General features: G+C 42.8%; 1 protein-coding gene across 4 annotated transcripts in view; it reads right to left on the bottom strand.

Moving 5' to 3' along the window:
• Window positions 1-20,928, bottom strand: part of SMARCA2 (SWI/SNF related BAF chromatin remodeling complex subunit ATPase 2) — a 188,022-nt gene that overhangs the window by 142,727 nt on the left and 24,367 nt on the right. For 2 of the 4 annotated variants that reach the window (XM_074953295.1, XM_074953296.1), the window contains exons 4-7: window positions 9,932-10,261; window positions 9,424-9,453; window positions 8,310-8,417; window positions 6,254-6,503 (exon numbers count right to left, since the gene is read on the bottom strand). In XM_074953295.1, coding sequence (XP_074809396.1) covers window positions 6,254-6,503; window positions 8,310-8,417; window positions 9,424-9,453; window positions 9,932-10,261 — 718 coding nt within the window. The remainder of the gene's footprint in view (window positions 1-6,253; window positions 6,504-8,309; window positions 8,418-9,423; window positions 9,454-9,931; window positions 10,262-20,928) is intronic. The other 2 variants (XM_074953297.1, XM_074953298.1) reach the window with 2 other exon arrangements.

The following is a 20,928-nucleotide window of genomic DNA, read 5'->3' as shown; positions in this document are numbered from 1 at the left end:
TTTTCTTCTGTAGATTCTCGTTCTCTGGTGTCAGGATTGAAATCACATCATTGAGGCACTTTTTTATAAGCTCTCCTTCAGAGTAGGGTTTTTTTGCACAGGCTATGTGCCAGGCCACATATTAGGAGGCTAACATTACAGTCGGCGATCAGTTGGCAAATCTGGTGGAAAAACTGGGCTTCTACATCTGTTTGTTTTTTCAACGTTCACAGTTATAAAGTGCAGAGTTCAGAACCTTGTGGGAATTCTTGATTCATATGTGCATGACTCAAAGCGAAATGACGCTGAAAGTTTGAAGATTTGAACTTTGAGACACAAGTCTGGCAAAGACGACACATGGCCTTACCATTACGTTTAACGAAAAAGTACTTACTCTCCCACTCCTGTTGGAAGGCTCAGTTTTCATCTGTGTATTTTCTTTTCTGTTTGCACTTGCCTTCCATTGTAAGATGGTGTAAGAAAAATTTAGATTAAAATTTTCCACACCAGCTAGTCACCGTGTGCTTTATTCAAGGAGACACTGGGGCTGGCAAGGGGATGCTGGACCCCTGGCTCTGTCCCAGGCCCCACTCTCTACTCCACTCCTTTCCCCAAGTCCCCACCTCCACCCTGCCTCTTCCCACCCCCTCCACCAAGTGAGCTGTGTCCTCGCTCCTCCTTGCCCCTGCGAGCCTCCTGCGCTCCCCCTCCCCCACCCCACCCCGAGCCTCCTGCATATCACAAAACAGCTGATCGCGGCAGGCAGGAGGCACAGGGGAGAGAGGAGGAGGCGCTGATTGGGGGGGGGGGGCGCTGGCGGGCGGGAGGTGCTGGGGAAAGAAGGGGGAGCTGAGCATTCACCATTTTTCCCCAGAGTCATCTCCTATCAGGAGCCACATATTATCTTTCGAAGAACCACATGTGGCTCCGGAGCCACAGGTTGGCCACCCCGATACTATAATTAAATTTAACATCCCTGTGGTGGGGAAAATACCACAGCAGGCAAACACTGTAGCATTTAATTTCAGGAAGGGGGATTATACAAAAATGAGGAAGTTAGTTAAACAGAAATTAAAAGGTACAGTGCCAAATGTGAAATCCCTGCAAGCAGCATGGAAACTTTTTAAAGACACCATAATAGAAACTCAACTTAAATATATACCCCCAAATTAAAAAACATAGTAAGAGAACCAAAAAAGTAAAAAAGCAGTGAGAGACAAAAAGGCATCCTTTAAAAAGTGGAAGTTAAATCCTAGTGAGGAAAATAGAAAGGAGCAAGAACTCTTGCAAATGAAGTGTAAAAATATAATTAGGAAGGTCAAAAAAGAATTTGAAGAACAGCTAGCCAAAGACTCAAAAAGTAATAGCAAATTTTTTCTTTTAAGTACATCAGAAGCAGGAAGCCTGCTAAACAACCAGTGGGGCCACTGTATGATCAGCTTCTGTACCAAATGAGTGGAGGATAGCTAATGTGATGCCACTTTTTAAAAAGGGCTCAAGAGCTGATACTGGCAATTACAGTCCAGTAAGCCTGACTTCAGTACCGTGCAAACTGGTTGAAACTATAGTAAAGAACAAAATTGTCAGACACATAGATGAACATAATTTGTTGGGGAAGAGTCAACCTGGTTTTTGTAAAGGGAAATCATGCCTCACCAATCTACTAGAATTCTTTGAGGAGGTCAACAAGCATGTGGACAGGGGAGATCCAGTGGATGTGGTGTACTTAAATTTTCAGAAAGCCTTTGACAAGGTCCTTCACCAAAGGCTCTTAAACAAAGTAAGCTGTCATGGGATAAGAGGGAAGGTCCTCTCATGGATTGGTAACTGGTTAAAAGATAGGTAACAAAAGGGTAGGAATAAATGGTTAGTTTTCAGAATGGAGAGTGGTAAACAGTGGGGTCTCCAGGGGGTCTGTACTGGGACCAGTCCTACTCAGCATATTCATAAATGATCTGGGGAAAAGGGGTAAACAGTGAGGTGGCAAAATTTGCAGATACAAAACTACTCAAGATAGTTAAGTCCCAAGCAGACAGCGAAGAGCTACAAAAGGATCTCTCAGAACTGGGTTACTGGGCAACAAAATGGCAGATGAAATTCAATGTTTTTAAATGCAAAGTAATGCACATTGGAAAATATAATCCCAACTATACATATAAAATGATGGGGTCTAAATTAGCTGTTACCACTCAAGAAAGAGATCTTGGAGTCATTGTGGATAGTTCTCTGAAAACATCCACTCAATGTGCCGCGGCAGTCAAAAAAGCAAACAGAATGTTGGGAAATCATTAAGAAAGGGATAGATAATAAGACAGAAAATATCATATTGCCTCTATATAAATCCATGGCATGCCCACATCTTGAATACCGCGTGCAGATATGGTCGCCCCATCTCAAAAAAGATATACTGGAATTGGAAAAGATTCAGAAAAGGGAAACAAAAATTATTAGAGGTACGGAGCATCCGCCATATGAGGAGAGATTAATAAGACTGGGACTTTTCAGGTTGGAAAAGAGACGACTAAGGGGGATATGAGAGAAGTCTATAAATGTCACATGACTGGTGTGGCGAAAGTAAATAAGGAAGTGTTATTTACTCCTTCTCATAACACAAGAAATTAATAGGCAGCAGGTTTACAACAAACAAAAGGAAGTATTTCTTCACACAATGCACAGTCAACCTGTGGAACTCCTTGCCAGAGACTGTTGTGAAGGCCAAGACTATAACAGGGTTCAAAAAAAAGAACTAGATAGGTCCACCAATGGCTATTAGCCAGGATAGGCAGGGATGGTGCCCCTAGCTTCCATTTTCCAGAAGCTGGGAATGGGCGACAGAGGATGGATCACTTGATGATTACCTGTTCTGCTGATTCCCTCTGGGGTACCTGGCGTTGGCCACTGTCGGAAGACAGGATACTGGGCTAGATGGACCTTTGGTCTGACCCAGTATGGTCATTCCTATGTTCCACTGAAATATTCAGATACTTTTCTACAATGAGGGCTATATGCCAAATTTAAAGTTTTGGTACTTGATGTCTGGAGTGTAGAACTGGTAAAGAAGTGGCAAGAATCTTTTTTATGACAAGGAAAGTATTTTTCCATTCTCTTACTACCAAAAAAAGATGGATGAACTGGTTTTTACTCAAACATTTACAACACATTTAAACTTCAGGCACAGACCAAACTAAATACCTGACCATTTCAGAGACATATCAGCAACTACGATGGGTTCTGAGAATGGGAATGCTTATACTACCTTAACTATAGTTGTCATGTCCTGCTCCCATTGTGCAAAAAGGCACATCCACTTTATCTAACAGTATCAAATTTACCAACAAATTTACTACAACAAAACAAAACCCCCTGCAGCAGTCAAGGAAAAAAAAAAAAAACCCACAACTCAGCCAGTCTGCCACCTACCAAAAAAAAAAAAAAAAAATCCTTTCCAACCTCTCCTCATTCAGGGCAGCATACCCTCAGCCCTCTCCAAAAACCTATACAATATGTCTTTGCAGCTTGCCCAAAAGATACAAAGTGAGGGTATTTCAAACCAAGCAGCCATACAATGGATAAGATGAAGCAGTTGTTCAAGGCTCCTAACACACTCTTCTGATCCTTGCACAAGGACTAGTCACAGTCATATTCCTTGCACTCCAAGCTTAAAACCTGTGTGGAGCTAGAACCACTAGCCACCCCAAAGGCAGTGAATGGGGGAGAATGGGATCACGCCCCCCTCTTCCAAACTTCTACCAGCCAACATTGTTGACTAGCTGTGAAGAATGCATGTCACACCCTTCATGTCTTCCCATTCACATTGGGGAGTTCCCAAGGCACAATGCCTCTCTGAGGTTCTCTAAGGTCCTGCTGGGGTCGTGTGACTACTCAGCACCTTCAAGACAGGCCAGAGCCTTAAAGGCATGGTTTGAATCTAAAGAACACTATACTTTAGCCTTGAGGTAGACACAGTCTGTTAATGCACTGCTAAGAGATCCACATTCAAACCCTGGATTAATTCAGGAAAAAATAGCTATGTGATCTCCTGTAGGTCCCCATTTGTATACATCCCTAAGCCATACAATCTGGCACAAATAGCAATCTCTGATCCTGGAAGAAGCAGGGTTAGAAGAGAAGAAGCAGTTACAGATGAAGGCTTAGGGGCACCATCAGTCATATATGAAAGTGTGTGTGGCACTGGCCCATAGGATTCCTGGCTCATGTCATAGCTATATCCCCTTCCATAAGAACAAAAGTTAAATTGTACAAAGCTTTGTGTATCATATATATTTTCTGAAAATGCTGTTACACTACAATAACCGTACACAATGAAACAGGTAAGGCCGTTCCAAGTTAAGGTAAAAACGATGCTAGTGACTAGGGACTCAATCCAGCAAATTGCACACTTAATTGAAGCAAAAGCTTGACTGTTTTGATGGATCAGGGCCTGAAAAAAGAGTTTCAAAAGTAGTACAGAGAGTGTACCTTTAGGCCTGTTCTTAATCATTAGTAAGATACTTTTTGTCATTACAAATGTGTCATATTATGCAAAGTACTACAGATACTAAGTAGATCTTTGAGCAGCATCATAACTCTTAGTTGACAGGGCAGTTCTGTCTTAGAAGCTTATATACAGCATACTGAAGTACTCTAAACATCCTTCAAGGCAGTTAAGATGCAATGATGCAGAATCATGTCAGATATTGTCCTCTGCAGGGTATTCATAGGTAAGACCTTCCCCATCTCTGCACAATTTTCTAGTTTTGCTTAGGGTACTGTAATCACACTACCTTGCCCACCAAAACTGGGCTATTTGAATTTGATCATTTTGTCTCTCAGAAAACAAAAACAAAGCAAATCCTGGAACTGCATCACAAAAGAGGAGTTATGACACTCTGGATAAAACTAAGTTACCTACACTGTAATGGTCTCTTCTAAGCAAAACATTAGAGTCCAAATCATTTTATTGTGGACATCTCACCCACTTACTAGCCCCCCTTTCTAGCACACTGCTGCTAAACATTTCATATTCTATAAAAGTTCATCTCAATCATCCTCCCTCAGAAATTTGTAAAGCTTGAGCACGTTCCTGAAACAAATGTCATTAGATCCTGCTTCCCATTTCTATTTCCTTAGGCCTTTACCTTTTCAGTAATTGGAACATAGGCACTGCCATTCCAGATTGGACAAATGGAACATCTAGTCTGACAGTGACCAATATGAGAGGTTTAAGAAGAAGGTGCAAACCCCTATAAATGGGCAACTGTATAACCACCACTGTATAACCAGAAAAAGGGGAATTTTTTTCTTAACCCTAGGTAGGCCATGCAGACACCTGCCTATCATGCTGACCAATACTGTCACATTGTTTCCTTGTACTCCCCTGTATGTTGGTCTGTCTGCACCTGTTGTCTCTTGTCTTAGATTGTAAGCTCTCGGGGCAAGGGACAACTTTTATTATGTATTTGTACAGAACCTAGCACAACTGGGTCCTGGTCCATGACTGGGGGTCGTTGGTGCTACAGTAACACAAATAATTAAATATTAATAATTAAGTATGAAGGTTGATATGCTATTATAACAGACACTCCTGGGTCCTCCGCACTTTTTAGTCAGGACACTTTTATTTAAGAGCCTAAATATGAACATAAGGACCTCATTTTTGGTATTTTTTTAAATCTTTGTTTTGGCTTGCTTGCTTGGGCCCTTTACTTCCTGGTAGATCAGCCAACCCACATTACATTGGACAAACTTCCTGTTTTTTATTTGGCTATTTGTTCTTTGATTTCCATCTTGGCCCTCCTAATTTCCATTTTACATTTCATCTGTTAAACCTTGTTCCTTTTTATTGGAATCACTTGGGATGGATGCCCAGTTATTGGAAGATATACTTGAGTTCTTGGCACTTAAGTATCCCCCTCCTCTGCCCCTGGATTCCAGCTGTCTTTTTTCCCCTTTGTTTATAATTCTGAATACTTCTTGTGATTGATAATCTTTGCTAAAATAGCCTCCATGTTGATTCTAAGGATTTTAGTTTCATAACCTGAGTCCTTTTGGTCCTGATCCAGCAAAGCACTTGAGCACATGTTTAACTTTAAAGTAAACTTTAGAATCACCCTTTAGTTTGATGTCTCTATATTAGTTTTCATTATGGCCCCTCTCAAAAGAATGATTTTAATTATGACCATTATGAGCCACAATTGCAAGAGAGACCAGAGCAAGTGTCCACAAATACAACACTGAAACATGTGTGGTTAAGTCTCATGTATCCCTCTTTTACCTGTATTCACGCTCCTGGAGTATTTCAACAGGATCCAGTCCTTGTGGCTTCTGGATGGGGCTGATACGGTTCTGTTTTTGCTGCAGCTGGACGATAGGTGAAGGCTGTCCAGGTGTTGGCTGTGGTACAGAAGGACCAGGCATGGCTGCAGAAGGCTGAGCAGCAGGAGGGGCAGGTGAAGGCCTTCCACTAGGAGGTGGTACAGCAAGCTTTTGTGGGGTACTGGCAACATTCATATCTGGGCCTTGACCTGCAAAACAAGTAATGTGGCCATGTGAAAAACAGAGCAGCTTTATTTTGAACATAAAAACCTGCAGCTAGGCACCTGAGGCAAACTTTCAAAGTTAACAAAAATACACACTGAGATCGGTTTCAATTCCCATAGAGGAAAAATATACTGTAGTATATAGAGAATATACAGAAAGTAATCCAAAAATAGTAATGGCAACTGAGAGTTTATTAGGGCTATATTTTCATTTAGTTTGGGGGGGGGGGGTTAAGAGTAGTGTTTGTATCAACAAGAGACTTCTAGCACTGGGTAGATCTAGGCAGAGGGTCAAACTCTGCTCTCTTATGTGGGCACTAACCCCATGTAGAATATGAAAATACACCCAGGAGCAGAATTTGGCCAGCTCCAAGAGCAAGCTTCTTTCCACAGCTCTGCCAGAAAAAAAGTTAGCAGTATTCATTTTATTAAAACATCCACTTTTATATACTCTACAATATCTTAATATACTTGTAAAATTACATTTTAAAAAAAAAACACACACTACCCCAGATTAAGATAGTAATATTAGTAAATATTTCAAGTATTTGGTACTTGGTTTTTCTCCTGAACTGTAGCACTCTCCTTATTTCAAAAGTTTAATGCATCACTTAACATGAAAGTAGCATCTAATAGAGATAGATAGGGAGTTGCAGTTTATGGGCCACTGTGCATGGACGAATAGTTACTGATTTGATGGAGATGTGGGAGAGAGACATTGAAAACAACAGACATCTGCAACAACAAAGCTGTCACTGTATTTTTGAAGGGGTGCAGAGGTTGGCGTATAATTATTCAATTTATGAAACACAATCTCAGAATCTGTCCTCAATCCCAGGATCAGTTTTCTTCAGATCCAGGATCCGAAACCCATCTGGAGAAGATGGTTCATCTTCAGGGCTCAGTTTGTTGGAGCACTCAAAGGAATGTAACGCTACAACGGATTAGACAGTGGTATTTCGTATCTTTTTTAAAGAGAGCGATAAATGTCATCTGACGACATTTCTTTTTAGGATAGCGAACCATCATTTAGTCCCCATTTTCTCCAAGATTTAATTCTCTTTAAGTACTGACACAGAATAAGGACCTTTTTAATAGGAGAAATCTGTACCATATCAGTGTCTGCATTAAAAAAAAAAAAATCATCTTTGAACAAAAATGTTCCAGTCAAAGGAACATTTACTATTAAACCGATATTCTTAATTCGTCCTCTCACCTTGCTTCTTTTACTCCAAGTTCAAGTTTCAAAAAACCAACAACCGTTTTTAAATGTATTCCCAGAATATCAGATTATAAAGCAGATTATCTAGAAGAACAATGTAACACTGTTCTCTAATCCTTGAAGACTAACTTCTACTTTAAAATTTAGTACATTTTTTTAAAAAGCAAGCCTAATTTTATCCATTGTGTGAAAACTTTTGTTTACAGTAGCCAGAAAAATGGTCAGAACAGCTTGCTGCAATTAAACATGCTCAGAATGTAACTACCTATTTATTAGGTTTTATGCTTGTCCCTCAAACAGCTTATATATTTCATTCTGATTGTAGAGAGGGGTTTCATGTTCAGGCTGCCTAACAGCAACAGTAATTTCATCTGCCCAAGTCATTCACGGTCTGATCATTTGTAGGACACTCCTTGATATTTATGTGTGAGGCAAAGTAAAGGTTACGCTATTTCTTCTTTATGCCTTTTTATCTCCCCACTTCCTTTCCTGTCCCTACTCCCAAAGCCCTGCCTACAGAGTTTAACCTTAATTGTGTAGTATAAAATTATTGTTGTATTCTCCCCTACCTTCTGCCCAAGGTTTAGGGGTCATGGCAGCTGCATGTCCTGGCACTCCTGAAGCAGGTCCTGGCCCAGTTGTGGGACCAGTAAGTGAATGCACCCCAATACCTGCAACTCGACAGAGGAAAGAAACGTATTAAAATATGCAGCATTTCTGTGCTCCACTTCTATGCTCCAGAAATCACTCCACTTTCTGGCACACAAGTCTATATATACAAATACAGCCCACAAGTCTATATATGCAATTAAATAAGATTTAAGTGGATTCTGCTGTGTGAAAAAGAAATGTAATGAAGTGCATTTAAATCAAATCTACTAAAAAAAAGACTGGAAGACAAAGCCACGTGCATTGAAATAAAGTGACCAGCAGTGTTATTAAAATTGTTATTAACAAGAAAAATAGAATCATTTTAACCCCCAATTTTGAACTAAAGAAAAATGATTTGGGATCAGTTTTACCTGACTAGCACTTAAGGCAAACACAAACATATTTCATCCACAGATAGTTCATGGAAATCTTTAACTCTTTAAAAAAACTGCATATTTTGAAATCTGTTCTTGCTGCTTATTCCCTGCTTAAAATCATAATCCTCTGTTTGGTAGATACTCTGATGTCACCAACAGAGGATTACTTCTTAAGGTGGGTAATAAACAGCAGGAGGAGATTAAGTGTTAAAAACGAAGATTAAGTTTTCATAGTCCCTGGTAACAAGAGAGAGACACAAAAGCAATAGATAAATGATATTTAAAATGGTCTCTAAATAATTTGGTATTTTCTTTTTCATAAGGCATCATCAAGTCTTAAGGGCTTCTAAACCCAAAAAGTGATGTATAGCTAAAAATACATACAGGTTACTTCCATAAGGATACAGCTATTATGAAAAAATGCACATAAACTTGGATGGATAAACTTTTTTCCCAGGGGACGAGGATGGGAAGGGTGGTCATGATGGACCATCACCACACATTTTTCCTGTATGTGAATTACAGACAAAACAAAAGAGCCCACACCCCAAACTTGAGGAGTTTTAAGCAAAGACCTGTTCAGAAAATGCAAAGGGTGTTTAAAGGTTCACAGTTTAAGAAATAAAAAGCATGCTTCTGTCTAAAAAGTGTTTACCTACTATGTTGCTTGTAACATCTAAGATCACTATGACAGAAAAAAAGAAAAAATGTTTATATTTTTCAGTTTACTTAGTGCATTTCTCAGTACTCTGCATATGGCCAGTTTCACTGTTTCCCTTACAGAGTCAATTTCTCCTGTTTTTTGTTAGTCAGTGTTTATGTACAGGGTGGGATATAAGCACTTAAAAGAGAATAGTAAAAATGTGATGATTTTTTACCACCACAAAAAAGGTAGAGGGTACCCAGGGCAGCTGAAGTACATAAAAAAACTTTTGTCTCAATTTTTTTTAATTAACTGGATTTCAGGTTTACAGTGTGTTTTTAACGCAGTGGTTTTATGCCACTCTTAGTCCAACTTATATAAAGCTGAAGCTCATTGTTCATACTGAGGCCAAAATCTGGCCCTCACATGCATGCACACACCACCACTGACGCTGAAAGTTTTGCATTGGTGTAACTGATGGCAGAATATGACCCATGCTTCATAGCCCACATTTACTTACCAGGTGGTCTGCTGTAGTTAGCAGAAGCCTGTTGCTGTTGAATCCCAGGCAACGTCCTCTTCCCTTGAACAGCAAGTTGAAGATTTTCAGGTAAAGGCTGGCCTCTAGCTAACATTTTGTAAGCTAGAATCTGAGCCCGAAGCTGGTGCAGCTGGACAGGGCTAAAAGGTGAAGGACCTCTGTTGGGTTGGCTCATGACCTGTGGATCTCCTGGTATCATGGGTCCTGGTTGACTTGGTGGCATGTGGGGTGGAGTTGGGCCCCCTCCAGACATTGGACTGGACACATGTTCTGGTGCTCCCAAAGGAGATGGGTGAGGAGACATATAACCTGGAATAGTCAGGAGGATCACAAATTTACTTTCCCAATTAACTAAGTCTTATGAGCCACAGAACGTCTCTTACCTTTATGAATACCCAAATCATACACATTTTCTCTTTAGTTATTATAGCAATAATATTTTTTGTGAAGACACAAATGGTGATCTGGAGTTCCTTGGAACAACTAGAAGGCTACCAGAACTCATCTTGCACCAGGTATCATGGTTCTTTTCAAATAATAACTCCCAGGTTTTTTGGGTAAGGCATCTAAAACCAAACTGTCCATCTTAAACCCAGTGCCTCCAAACAGCTTGGGAACCCCAACCACCATGATGGGGCACTGGCTCACTGAAGAGGTGGGGGAAATTTTCATCTGGCAGATTTTTGAAGTTTGCCTACTACACAGTTTATCCAGATTGTACGTTTATTTATTTTGATGTATACATATCTCCCCTGAAAAGAAGCACTTGCCCATTACTCTAGGCATTCCTTGACAATATCTTCAAAATAAAGCTATAAAAACAGACAGTTCTTAAGTCACCCTTCAGTAATTAGCTAAAATTGCGCCACCTTATACTGATTAGTGGCTGAAGTTTGACTAAATAATACTCAATATCCTTCACTAGCTGGACATTGGAGAAATTGTAAGAGCCATTTCTGAACATAAACTTTTTTTGAAAAAGCCAATGGAGGTGTTGATGCTCTGTGAAAGATCTGGTAAAAAAAAAAAAAAGCACAGGGCTAGGGAAAAGGTGCAGATCTTGTGTATTTTATTCCCACCTGAGTTTATCAGTGTGAATTTTGATTGCATTGTACAAGTATTATTTATTTTCATCTCTCTGCAAAGTGGAAAAGTATCACTAAACCCCAGCTTTCCTATATGTAAAACAATGGGTGGAAGAGTTTGTTTGATTTCATTGAAGTGAAGCGCTTACCCTGCTTATGCTCTTTTGAAAATCTCACTAGGCTCCCCTCTGCATCTTTAGGCACCTAAATACCTTTGAAAATCTGGCCCATGATGACCAGAAACAATTTGCCAATTCTCTAACTACCGTTAATACTTGGTTTAATAGGGTGCATTGCCGATGGGCAGGAATGCCTGGGGCTACGCCAGCCCAGATTACAAAATGCCACCTGAAAGGAATCTGGTGATTACAATATAAAAGGCAGCAGAGGAGGGGAGGAGAAAGACTGTCAGAAACAAGCAGTCTGGCAGTGAGTTGGGGAAGCTCAGGATAGGAGGCTGTGTGGAGCTGGTGGAAGCAGCAGCTGTGCGGAGCATGTCTGGCACTTGCAGAACCCTAGCCAGGCAAAACCTGTGACCGGGAGTTTAAGAAGGGAAGACGAGCAACGTGGTTGTTTTGAACTCCTGAGTTCTATTTTTGACAAACTCTCTTGCCACCCTGAGGAGAACTGGTGAAGAGTGAATCAAAGGATTTGAGCTTAGAAGGTCAATGGAGAGTGAGTTCTTAATGGGACCTGGATGAAAGGGAAGTAAAGATGGGATGACCCCAGGAGGGGGTGCTCAGGAGGCAGTAAGTAGTCAAACTGCTACACTTCCTTTGTTTAATAAATTGGTTACTTGTAAATACAAATCAGGTTTTGCTAAACTTATTTTTTTCTTATGTATCAGTAGATTTAAAGAACACAACAATTTTAAAATGCTGATATTGTACATTTTAAATGAATTCCAAATTTCTGTCCAAATGCAACTTGACACAAACCCTGAGGAAAAAAATATTCTAGTAAATAAAAAGCTTCATTCACCATTTAAAAACATAAAAACTAAGACCAGGGGTAGGCAACCTACAGCACGCATGCCGAAGTCGGCACACGAGCAGATTTTCAGTGGCACTCACACTGCCCAGGTCCTGGCCACCGGTCCGGGGGGCTCCGCTGCCGGCCTGGGATACCAGCCACCAGCCCCCTGCCAGTCAGGGTTCTGTCTGCCGGCCCCGCTCAGCCCGCTGCCGGCCCCGGGTCCCAGCCACCAGTCCAGGTGGCTCTGCAGCCGCCCCCAGCTGTGGCCCACTGGCTCCAGCCTGGGACAGTGAGGGGTGCAGACAGGGGCAAGAGGGGGCCCAGCTCAGCACCCCCACCTTAAAAATTGTTCCAGAGCCACTGTACTGGGATATTTTTAAGTCCTGATTTGCTGCTTACATCACTATCACGCCATGTGGAACAGCGCACTGCGTTTGACGTTGAGATTAGAATGTACATCCAAGAACTGGAATCAGAATTTTCTGACAGAGTTCAAAATTTCCAGCGATTTGGCCCAATGCTTTCTTTTCTAATTAAACCTGAAAAGTTCTACGAAAGCGACTTGGATTTGTCTGTATTTCAATGGATGGGTGTTGAAGATTTCGAAATGAAGCTCATTCAATTAAAAAGCTCAGAATTGTAGGCAACAAAGGTTGGAGATCTGCGGAGTGCACTTGAAGTTACCGAGAGAGATCATGGGGCCTCTATTCTGACCTGCTGGACGTCCCTGCCAGTGAAATTTAACTGTTTGAAGAAAATTACGTTTCCAATGCTTTCAGCATTTGGATCCACATACTTGTGTGAACAGGTATTTTCACACATGAAATCTGTCCTCTGTCCCTCTTGCAGCCAGCTAACAACTGATCACTCAGAAGCCTGTGTGCAGCGTAAAGTATGCAAATACGTGACAGACATTGGAAACTCAGCAAGGAAAACCAAGGGCAAGGATCACACTAAACGATAAGATCTGCATTTTAATTTAATTTTAAATGAAGCTTCTTAAACATTTAAAAAACCTTATTTACCTTATATACAACAATCGAGTTATATATTATAGACTTATAGAAAGAGACCCTCTAAAAACATTAAAATGTATTACTGGCACGCAAAACCTTAAACTAGAGTGAATAAATAAAGACTTGGCACACCACTTCTGAAAGGTTGCCAACCCCTGAACTAAGACTCTGAATAAATGCATATTAAACTTTGTTTAAATAACTATATATGGCTGTAGATTATCCTGCTGCTTATCAAAAAGAAGTACCAAATTTAACATAAAGGCTATAGATGGCTGCAAATCAAGCTCTTTTAATAGTTATACCAATGAGAATGAACCATTCTTTAGGAAAATCACTGAAGTACAAATGTGCAAAACAAGATTAAAAAATCAATGATTTCCTGCTTGCCGATTTAAATCACCACTTTAAAATCAATGCACCCTACCTGTATCCGATTAACAATAACACAGTAATACAAATAAATGTAATAGACCAGAGAGACAGACTTTGAGGAAAGTCTGGATGAACTGAGTACATAGCTTATCTAGATTACAAGTAAAAGAAAGATACAACGGATATGTGCAGATATGTGAAAGGTGCTAATGCCGAAGGAAGGAAGGAATTCAGTATGGGCTGAGGCTGTGTCTATATTGAGTTCTTTCTTAAAGTTTCCCATTGTCATTCTAACAACTGTGCAACTCCACTAGTTGTAGCAATGGTGGGTACATTAGTGTACATTGGCTTAGGCATTGTTACCACTGTGTCATCCACATAACATGGTGATGAAAATGCTTCTGGGCCACTGACACTAGCCCTCCCATCCTGGCTATCTCTGATGGGACTGCATCAGTGCTACAGCAATGGCAGACTTTTACAAAAAAGCTCACTGTAGATCAGGCTTAGGGTAAAGGGAGTGTTGCTCTAGGAAGTAATGTGATTACTCAAATAAAGGGTTAACTTTGAATGAATAACACTTCACCCACCACTGAAATGCATCCACTTTGGTGCAGAAAACCGGTGTTTCAAATACACAGCAATACTACCTAACAGCTTAGAACATGTGGTGCAGAATGCCTTAGGGCTTGGCTATACTTGTGAGTTAGAGCGCATTAAAGGAGCCAGGCACGGGTGCACTAGCTCACTACCCGTCTACACTGGCAAGGCATGTAGAGCGCTCTGACTCCATGGCTAGAGCACTCCTGATGCTCCACCTCGGCGAGTGGAATAACGTTTGGTGTGCCACCGCTGGAGCACCACGGCACCAGTGTGAACACCCTGGTCTGTTAGTGCGCTCTGATCGGCCTCCAGAAGTGTCCCACAATGCCTGTTCTAACATTCTGGTCATCACTTTGAACTCTTCTGCCCTGCCCTCAGGTGATCAACCGTCAGACCTGCCTTTTAAATTCTCTGGGAATTTTGAAAATCCCCTTCCTAGTTGCTCAGCCAGGCGTGGAATGTTCTCAGCGAATCTTTCCAGGTGACCATGCCTCCACGTGCCAGGTGATCCCCAGCAGGGAGCAATGACGAGGTGCTGGACTTCATCAGTGTTTGGGGGGAGGAACCTGTCCAGTCCCAGCTGCGCTCCAGCCGTAGGAATTATGATACCTTCGGGCAGGTATCAAGGGACATGATGGAAAGGGGCCATGACTGCGACACACTGCAATGCAGGGTTAAAGTGATGGAGCTGCTGAATACCTACCACAAAGCCCAAGAGGCAAACTGCCCCTCCGGTGCTGCCCCCGTGACCTGCCGTTTCTACAAAGAGCTGGATGCGATACATGGGGGCGACCCCACCTCCACTCCAAGTACCACCATGGACACTTCAGAGCCCAGTTCAACAAGGCAGGAGGAGGAGGAGCAATGTGGGAGCGAGGGTGCTGAGGCAGAGGAAGACACCCCGGAATCCCTAAATGCATGCAGCCAGGAGCTGTTCTCAAGCCAGGAGGAAGGTAGCCAGTCGCTGCGGCCAGTGCTTGGGGAAGGACAAATACCAGGGGAGGTTCCCAGTAAGCGGCTTTTATTTTGGGAAGGAAGTTATTCGGTGCGGGCTCTTGGGGTGAGGAGGGCTAGGGTTAAATGCATGCCTACATGCGGAATAGGGCGTTGATGTGCTCTCTCAGATTGAGGTAATTGGCCTCAGTGATCTCTTCAAAGGTCTCATCCAGAACTTTCACAGGTTTCCTGGGAGAGTCACTGTGGTCCTTGTCCCAGTAAAGCTAACTTGTCCACGTCACTGTGCCGTGAGGGGCGGGGGGACCACTGCTGCACACAGGCAAGCTGCATATGGGACAGGGCGGAAGTTGCATGGCGGTAGAAGACCCTCCCTTGCTTCCCTGGTCACCCTCAGCAGTGAGATATCTTCCAGGACCAACTCCTGTGGAAAATGTGAGAACAGTGTTCAGTATAGGAGCCCCCTGCTGCTGTTGGCTCTCCCCAAGGCACAGAAACCCAGAGGACAGTACAGCCGTGAAACAATCAGTCACGCCTGACCCTGTGCTTACTCACCATTTTGGGGCTCCAGTGGGTTATGAGCGCTCACTTTGGGATGGGCAAATTATGCTGTTGTGTAGACTGTGCTTGCCCTTAAGTATGGGGGAATCATTGCTCTGTCTGGTGTGAACAATGCTGCCTCTGTTAAGTGTTCCATTTTGCCTTTCCAGCTGCAACCTTGAGATCTCAGCCATCCATGTTATCACCGGCCGAAAGACTCCAAAGAATCAGAAAGAGGCCACGTAGAAGCAAGGAAGACATGTTGCATGAAGTAATCCAGCGTTCACGTAATGAAAATCAAAAAGCGCAGGAGTGGCGGGACAGTGAAAGGAGGATCCGCCAGCAGAATGAGGAGCGCCGGCACAAAAGCGCGGTGCTCCGGCAGCGAAGCACGGATCGGCTGATAACCACAATGGAGCGCCAAGCGGACTCGATCCAGGTGCTCGTAGCCATGCAGGCGGAGCACTACCGCGCTCCCCCCACCCCCGCAGCCCTTGTCCCAAAACTCTTTCCCCTTGTGCCCCCATATCACCTCCAACCCACTTTCCCCAACATCCGGCTTCTTACTGCCACCCGCTGCCTCCAAAACCTGTAGCTTCACCACCCAGCCCTGAAAATTACGACCCTTACCCTGTGCACTCAACCCCCATCACTATGCACTGTAGCCATCCTGAAGTGCAGCACTCATTGCACAGCACTCCAGCCAGAAAGGCTGAGTATGATAACAGGACATATGCAAATCTGTGATCGTACTGTTCCCCAACCCACCCCCTTGCCCTTTCTGTTTCCCAAGCAGTTGTGTTTCTTTTCAATAAATGGATTTTTTGCCTTTAAAAATATTCTTTATTATTGCATGAAGTAAAAGATACCTTAGCCCAGAAAAGAAACAGCACTGCAAGTCAGCGCAGCAAACACAGATTCCTACTAACATTGGAACCACTGCACTTCACTCCCGTGCAAGGCACCAGACATTACTGGTGACTTTCAGCTTCAAATTGCTCCCTCAAGACATCCCTAATCCTTGCAGCCCCGCGCTGGGCCCCTCTAATAGCCCTGCTCTCTGGCTGTTCAAATTCAGCCTCCAGATGTTGAACCTCCGAGTTCCATGCCTGAGTGAATCGTTCACCCTTCCCTTCACAAATGTTACGGAGGGTACAGCACGCGGATATAACAGCGGGGATGCTGTCATCGGCCAGGTCCAGCTTCCCATACAGAGACCACCAGTGGCCCTTTAAACGGCCAAAAGCACACTCCACAGTCATTCTGCACTGGCTCAGCCTGTTGTTGAACTGCTCCTTTCTGCTGTCAAGGCTCTTTGTGCAGGGTTTCATGAGCCACGGCATTAAAGGGTAAGCAGGGTCTCCAAGAATCACAATGGGCATTTCAACTTCCCCTACGGTGATCTTCTGGTCTGGGAAAAAGGTCCCGGCTTGCAGCTTCCTGAACAGGCCAGTGTTCTGAACGATGCATGTGTCATGCACCTTTCCAGGTCAGCCAGCGTTCATGTCAATGAAATGCCCACCATGATCTACAAGTGCCTGAAGAACCACAGAGAAATACCCCTTCCGATTAATGTACTCGGAGGCTAGGTGGGCTGGTACCAGAATTGGAATATGCGTGCCATCTATCGCCCCTCTGCAGTTAGGGAAACCCATTTGTGCAAAGCCATCCACAATGTCATGCATGTTACTCAGAGTCACGGTTCTTCTGAGCAGGATGTGACTAATGGCCCTGCAAACTTGCATCAACACGATTCCAGTGTTCGACTTTCCCACTCCAAACTGGTTAGCGACTGATCGGTAGCTGTCTGGAGTTGCCAGCTTCCAGATTGCAATAGCCACCCGCTTCTCCACCAGCAGGGCAGCTCTTAATCTCGTGTCCTTGTGCCGCAGGGTGGATCATAAGGAGTAACTCGGCTACCAAACGTGATGTGCTGGTGAGACTCGTCAACATACTCCTCAGCAGTTTGGGCTCCATTCCCGCAGACCGAAAGGGAAGACAGAGTGCGCAGTACAAAAAACGTTGAAAGATGGCGCCAAATGTGGACGGAAGCACAGGGATTGCTGGGATACGAACCAATGCATCATGAGCCATTGGGACAGGACCCAGAATGCCCCCCCACCCCCTTCCCACAAGCCACGGCGCCAGAATGGGAAGAGGTGCTCTGTGGGACAGCTGCCCATAATGCACCACTCCCAATGCTGCTGCAAGTGCCGCAAATGTGGCCACGCCAATGCGCTTGCAGCTGTCAGTGTGGACAGACTGCAGCGCTTTCCCTACTGCACTCTCCAAAGGTGGGTTTAACTGACAGCGCTCTACATCTGCAAGTGTAACCATGCCCTTAGCCAACTAAAGCTACAAGGAGAATTTTTGGTCAGCACCATATAAGTTTTCCCAACTGGAATGTGGCCAGGATACTGGTGCTAACACTGACTCTTGTGAAACTGCTGAAGGACAGGGGTGGAAGTCCCAAGTGCATGAGTCATTCAAAACTACGACTGGAGAAATACAATGTAGGGGATAATCTTACATTGGGAGGCAGATGGATAATGTGACCTAATAGCTCTTTTCCTATCTCTATATAAGACACAAAAGGGTCACAAAAGAAAAATGTAGCTAATTTAAGAATAGGGCAGGTGAATATCAATATTCTCTGAAGTGCAGGTAACTTGGTGAACTAAGTTGTTCTAAATCTACCCAAATTTAGGTTAACAAAAAGACCAGCACATTCTGTGTAGAGACTAAAAATGTAGATACTAAGTCCTAGCACCTTAAAAACCCTTTGGTGCTTGTGACCTAGGCAGTCCTGTGCTGGCAGCAAACAGGGGCTAAACAGTTATAAATCTATTCCCAGGAACTTGCCTAGGCATGCTCAGACAGGTATGTTTCCCCTGTGATCACCATCTTCATGGTATTTCACTGAAGGGGGCCATATGAGGTCTCAGCCAAAAGCTAAGAACTCGCTGTTGTCGTGGCTATTGCAGTATGTACACAAAATATTTAAAGACTTATGTAATATAAAATATTGTTACGAACCTGCTGGAGGTGGTTCTCAAAGCTAACTCAATCAAGAGTGGGAATAACTGACCTCTTTTGACCCACCCCAGTCAAGTGTTCATAATCTAGACAATGTATGAGCTTGGACCTTTACAAAGCACAAAAGAGCCCAAGACCAAGACCTTGAACTGGGGAAAAATCAAGGCAAATTTAAGTTAACAAAACACCCTCGTTATGAAGGACACATGGTGGTGTCCATTAAGAGGGTGATACTCTGCCAGCATGAGTGTCATGAAAAGTGGATCCTGGCTCTCTTGACTGTACAAGCACTGTATGGAGTGACCATTGGTTGAGAAATACCTTATTAGACAGGAAAGGAACTTGTTAATAAGTATAGGCTCTAGACTGCATTTTGTATTTATCTGTAACCATATGTTTCCAATCCTTATACTTCTATTTTCATCTTAAGAGCTGCCAAATAAACTTCTATTTGGGTTACGATAACCATGACTAAGTGCTGTGTGCTAAGGAGAGTGTTGAACTGACGTGAAGCTAGTGAACTGTAGGGCACTGCTTCCATGGAGGCAGCAAATCTGTGTGCCGTGTGGGTGTCCAGAAGATGAGGGACTGGGCAATCCAGCGTAATAAAGTGGGCTGTACAGACAGGCGGGAGGGACACGTGCACCAGGGCCAGAGCAGAACTCTAAGGGCTAACTAGCTCCATAAAACTTAGCCACAGGTTATCTGTGCTCTGACCCAAGGACTCACTTAGGGAGCCAAAGGGCTGGGGTGTGCAAACTGCTAGCCTACACAGTGAAAGAGCAGGGCTTGCAGAGTCTGGAGTGGGGCCCTTATACTGTCAGCAGCTGGCATCTTTGGGCAAGTTCCTTCCAGTACGCACAGACATGGCTCCCTTGCACTCTAAGCAGGCAGTAGTGATTCACCCTGTATCCCTTGGGTAATGTCAAAAGTGTCACAGTGCTTATGTTTGCACTTGAGTTATTTAATCAGCTGTGAGCAAGGCACTTGAGAAATATTCTCTTCTACTGGCCTAGCTTTCACTGACACCAGGATAATTTTGTATATGGTGTTCAAAATCCAAGACATGCATAGTTTGGGTGTTTCAGTCCATTCTTTGCCTTTTGACTTCTCTCCCAACAAAAAACCACAATTATTTGAATCCTCTGGTTGTCTTCAGGTTTCCCCTGACTCCTGAGGGGGAAGGGGTGGAGAAGAGGTAGGATTGGGATGACTTAATTTTGATTCTGTACATATCTCCGCTTAGCAGTTTAACAATCTACAGCAAAATCCAGTACATCTAATGCTAATATTAATACTGTCTGCTTACATTAACATACTGTGCTGAATGTTGTTGCTAATGCAGTCTAAGTTCAGTTAAATGTAGCTGTTTATATAATTTCATTTAATATGAAGCAAGAGAAATGCATTTTCCCTGTTATATTAATAAGTTAAATAGAACAAAAACAAAGCTACTGAGATTAAACAGAAGCATCATGTAAGCACAATAAGTTCAAACCTTCAAAAGCAAATCAGCAATCTGAAATACTAAGGAAACAAACTTAACTTTAGATAGCAGGAAAGGAAGGGGGAACTGTGGGGGAAAGAGATACCAATTCAAGAGTCTTTTTTCCCCACCAAATTAGTGTCAGATTTTTGTAAAATCATCCTGTCGCAGTATGACTGCATTAAAAATGTGACAGTCTGTCTCAGCCAGTGAGAGATTTTTTCTGCATGACTAGCATTCCACTAAATCTAAGGAAAAACAGAATCTAAATAATGAAGCTGCATAACTTATTTTTGTAATTATCTTTAGTTAAAAAAAACCCCAGAAGAGCAAATGCCTTTGAGACAGTGGATAGACATTTATCAGCAGGATGACAAAGTAGTTGCAGATTTAGCTTTTTAGAATGGTTTTGATTTGCTCATCAAAAATACGCAAAAAAGGCAGTTTTGTTTCCTATTGCAATAAATGTTCCTCCCATGATACTGTACCAAGCTGCCTTGAAAATAATCTTTGCTGGCCAATAAATACTCTGGACTTCATTTCAAGACCGTGCTCCAATGACATGCTTGCATTAGGCATATAATTGCCACAACTGCACATGCAAGCAGCCTGTTATGTTTCTAACCATCCTCCTGCATCTGTATATACCTAATTTATTTACACAATTCTACCAATTGCATACTATAATTCAGTGCAGAATTATATATCTTTGAAATTCAGACCTTCTCTCCATACTCCATTGGCATATTTTCTGAAAGGCTTTTCAACTAACAAAATGCACTTTAAAAAAAAATCCCCTGTATTACTTGAAGTTTGGACATTTAAACTAGTCTAGTTGGAAATAAATGGTCTGTGTGAGATTTGATTGTAAACTCCTTTGGGTAAGGACCACATCCTATGTGTTTG

The sequence above is a fragment of the Natator depressus genome, chromosome 5, assembly GCF_965152275.1.
Source record: "Natator depressus isolate rNatDep1 chromosome 5, rNatDep2.hap1, whole genome shotgun sequence".
Classification (NCBI taxonomy): Eukaryota; Metazoa; Chordata; order Testudines; family Cheloniidae; genus Natator; species Natator depressus.
This window is presented reverse-complemented; position numbering and strand designations above follow the sequence as displayed.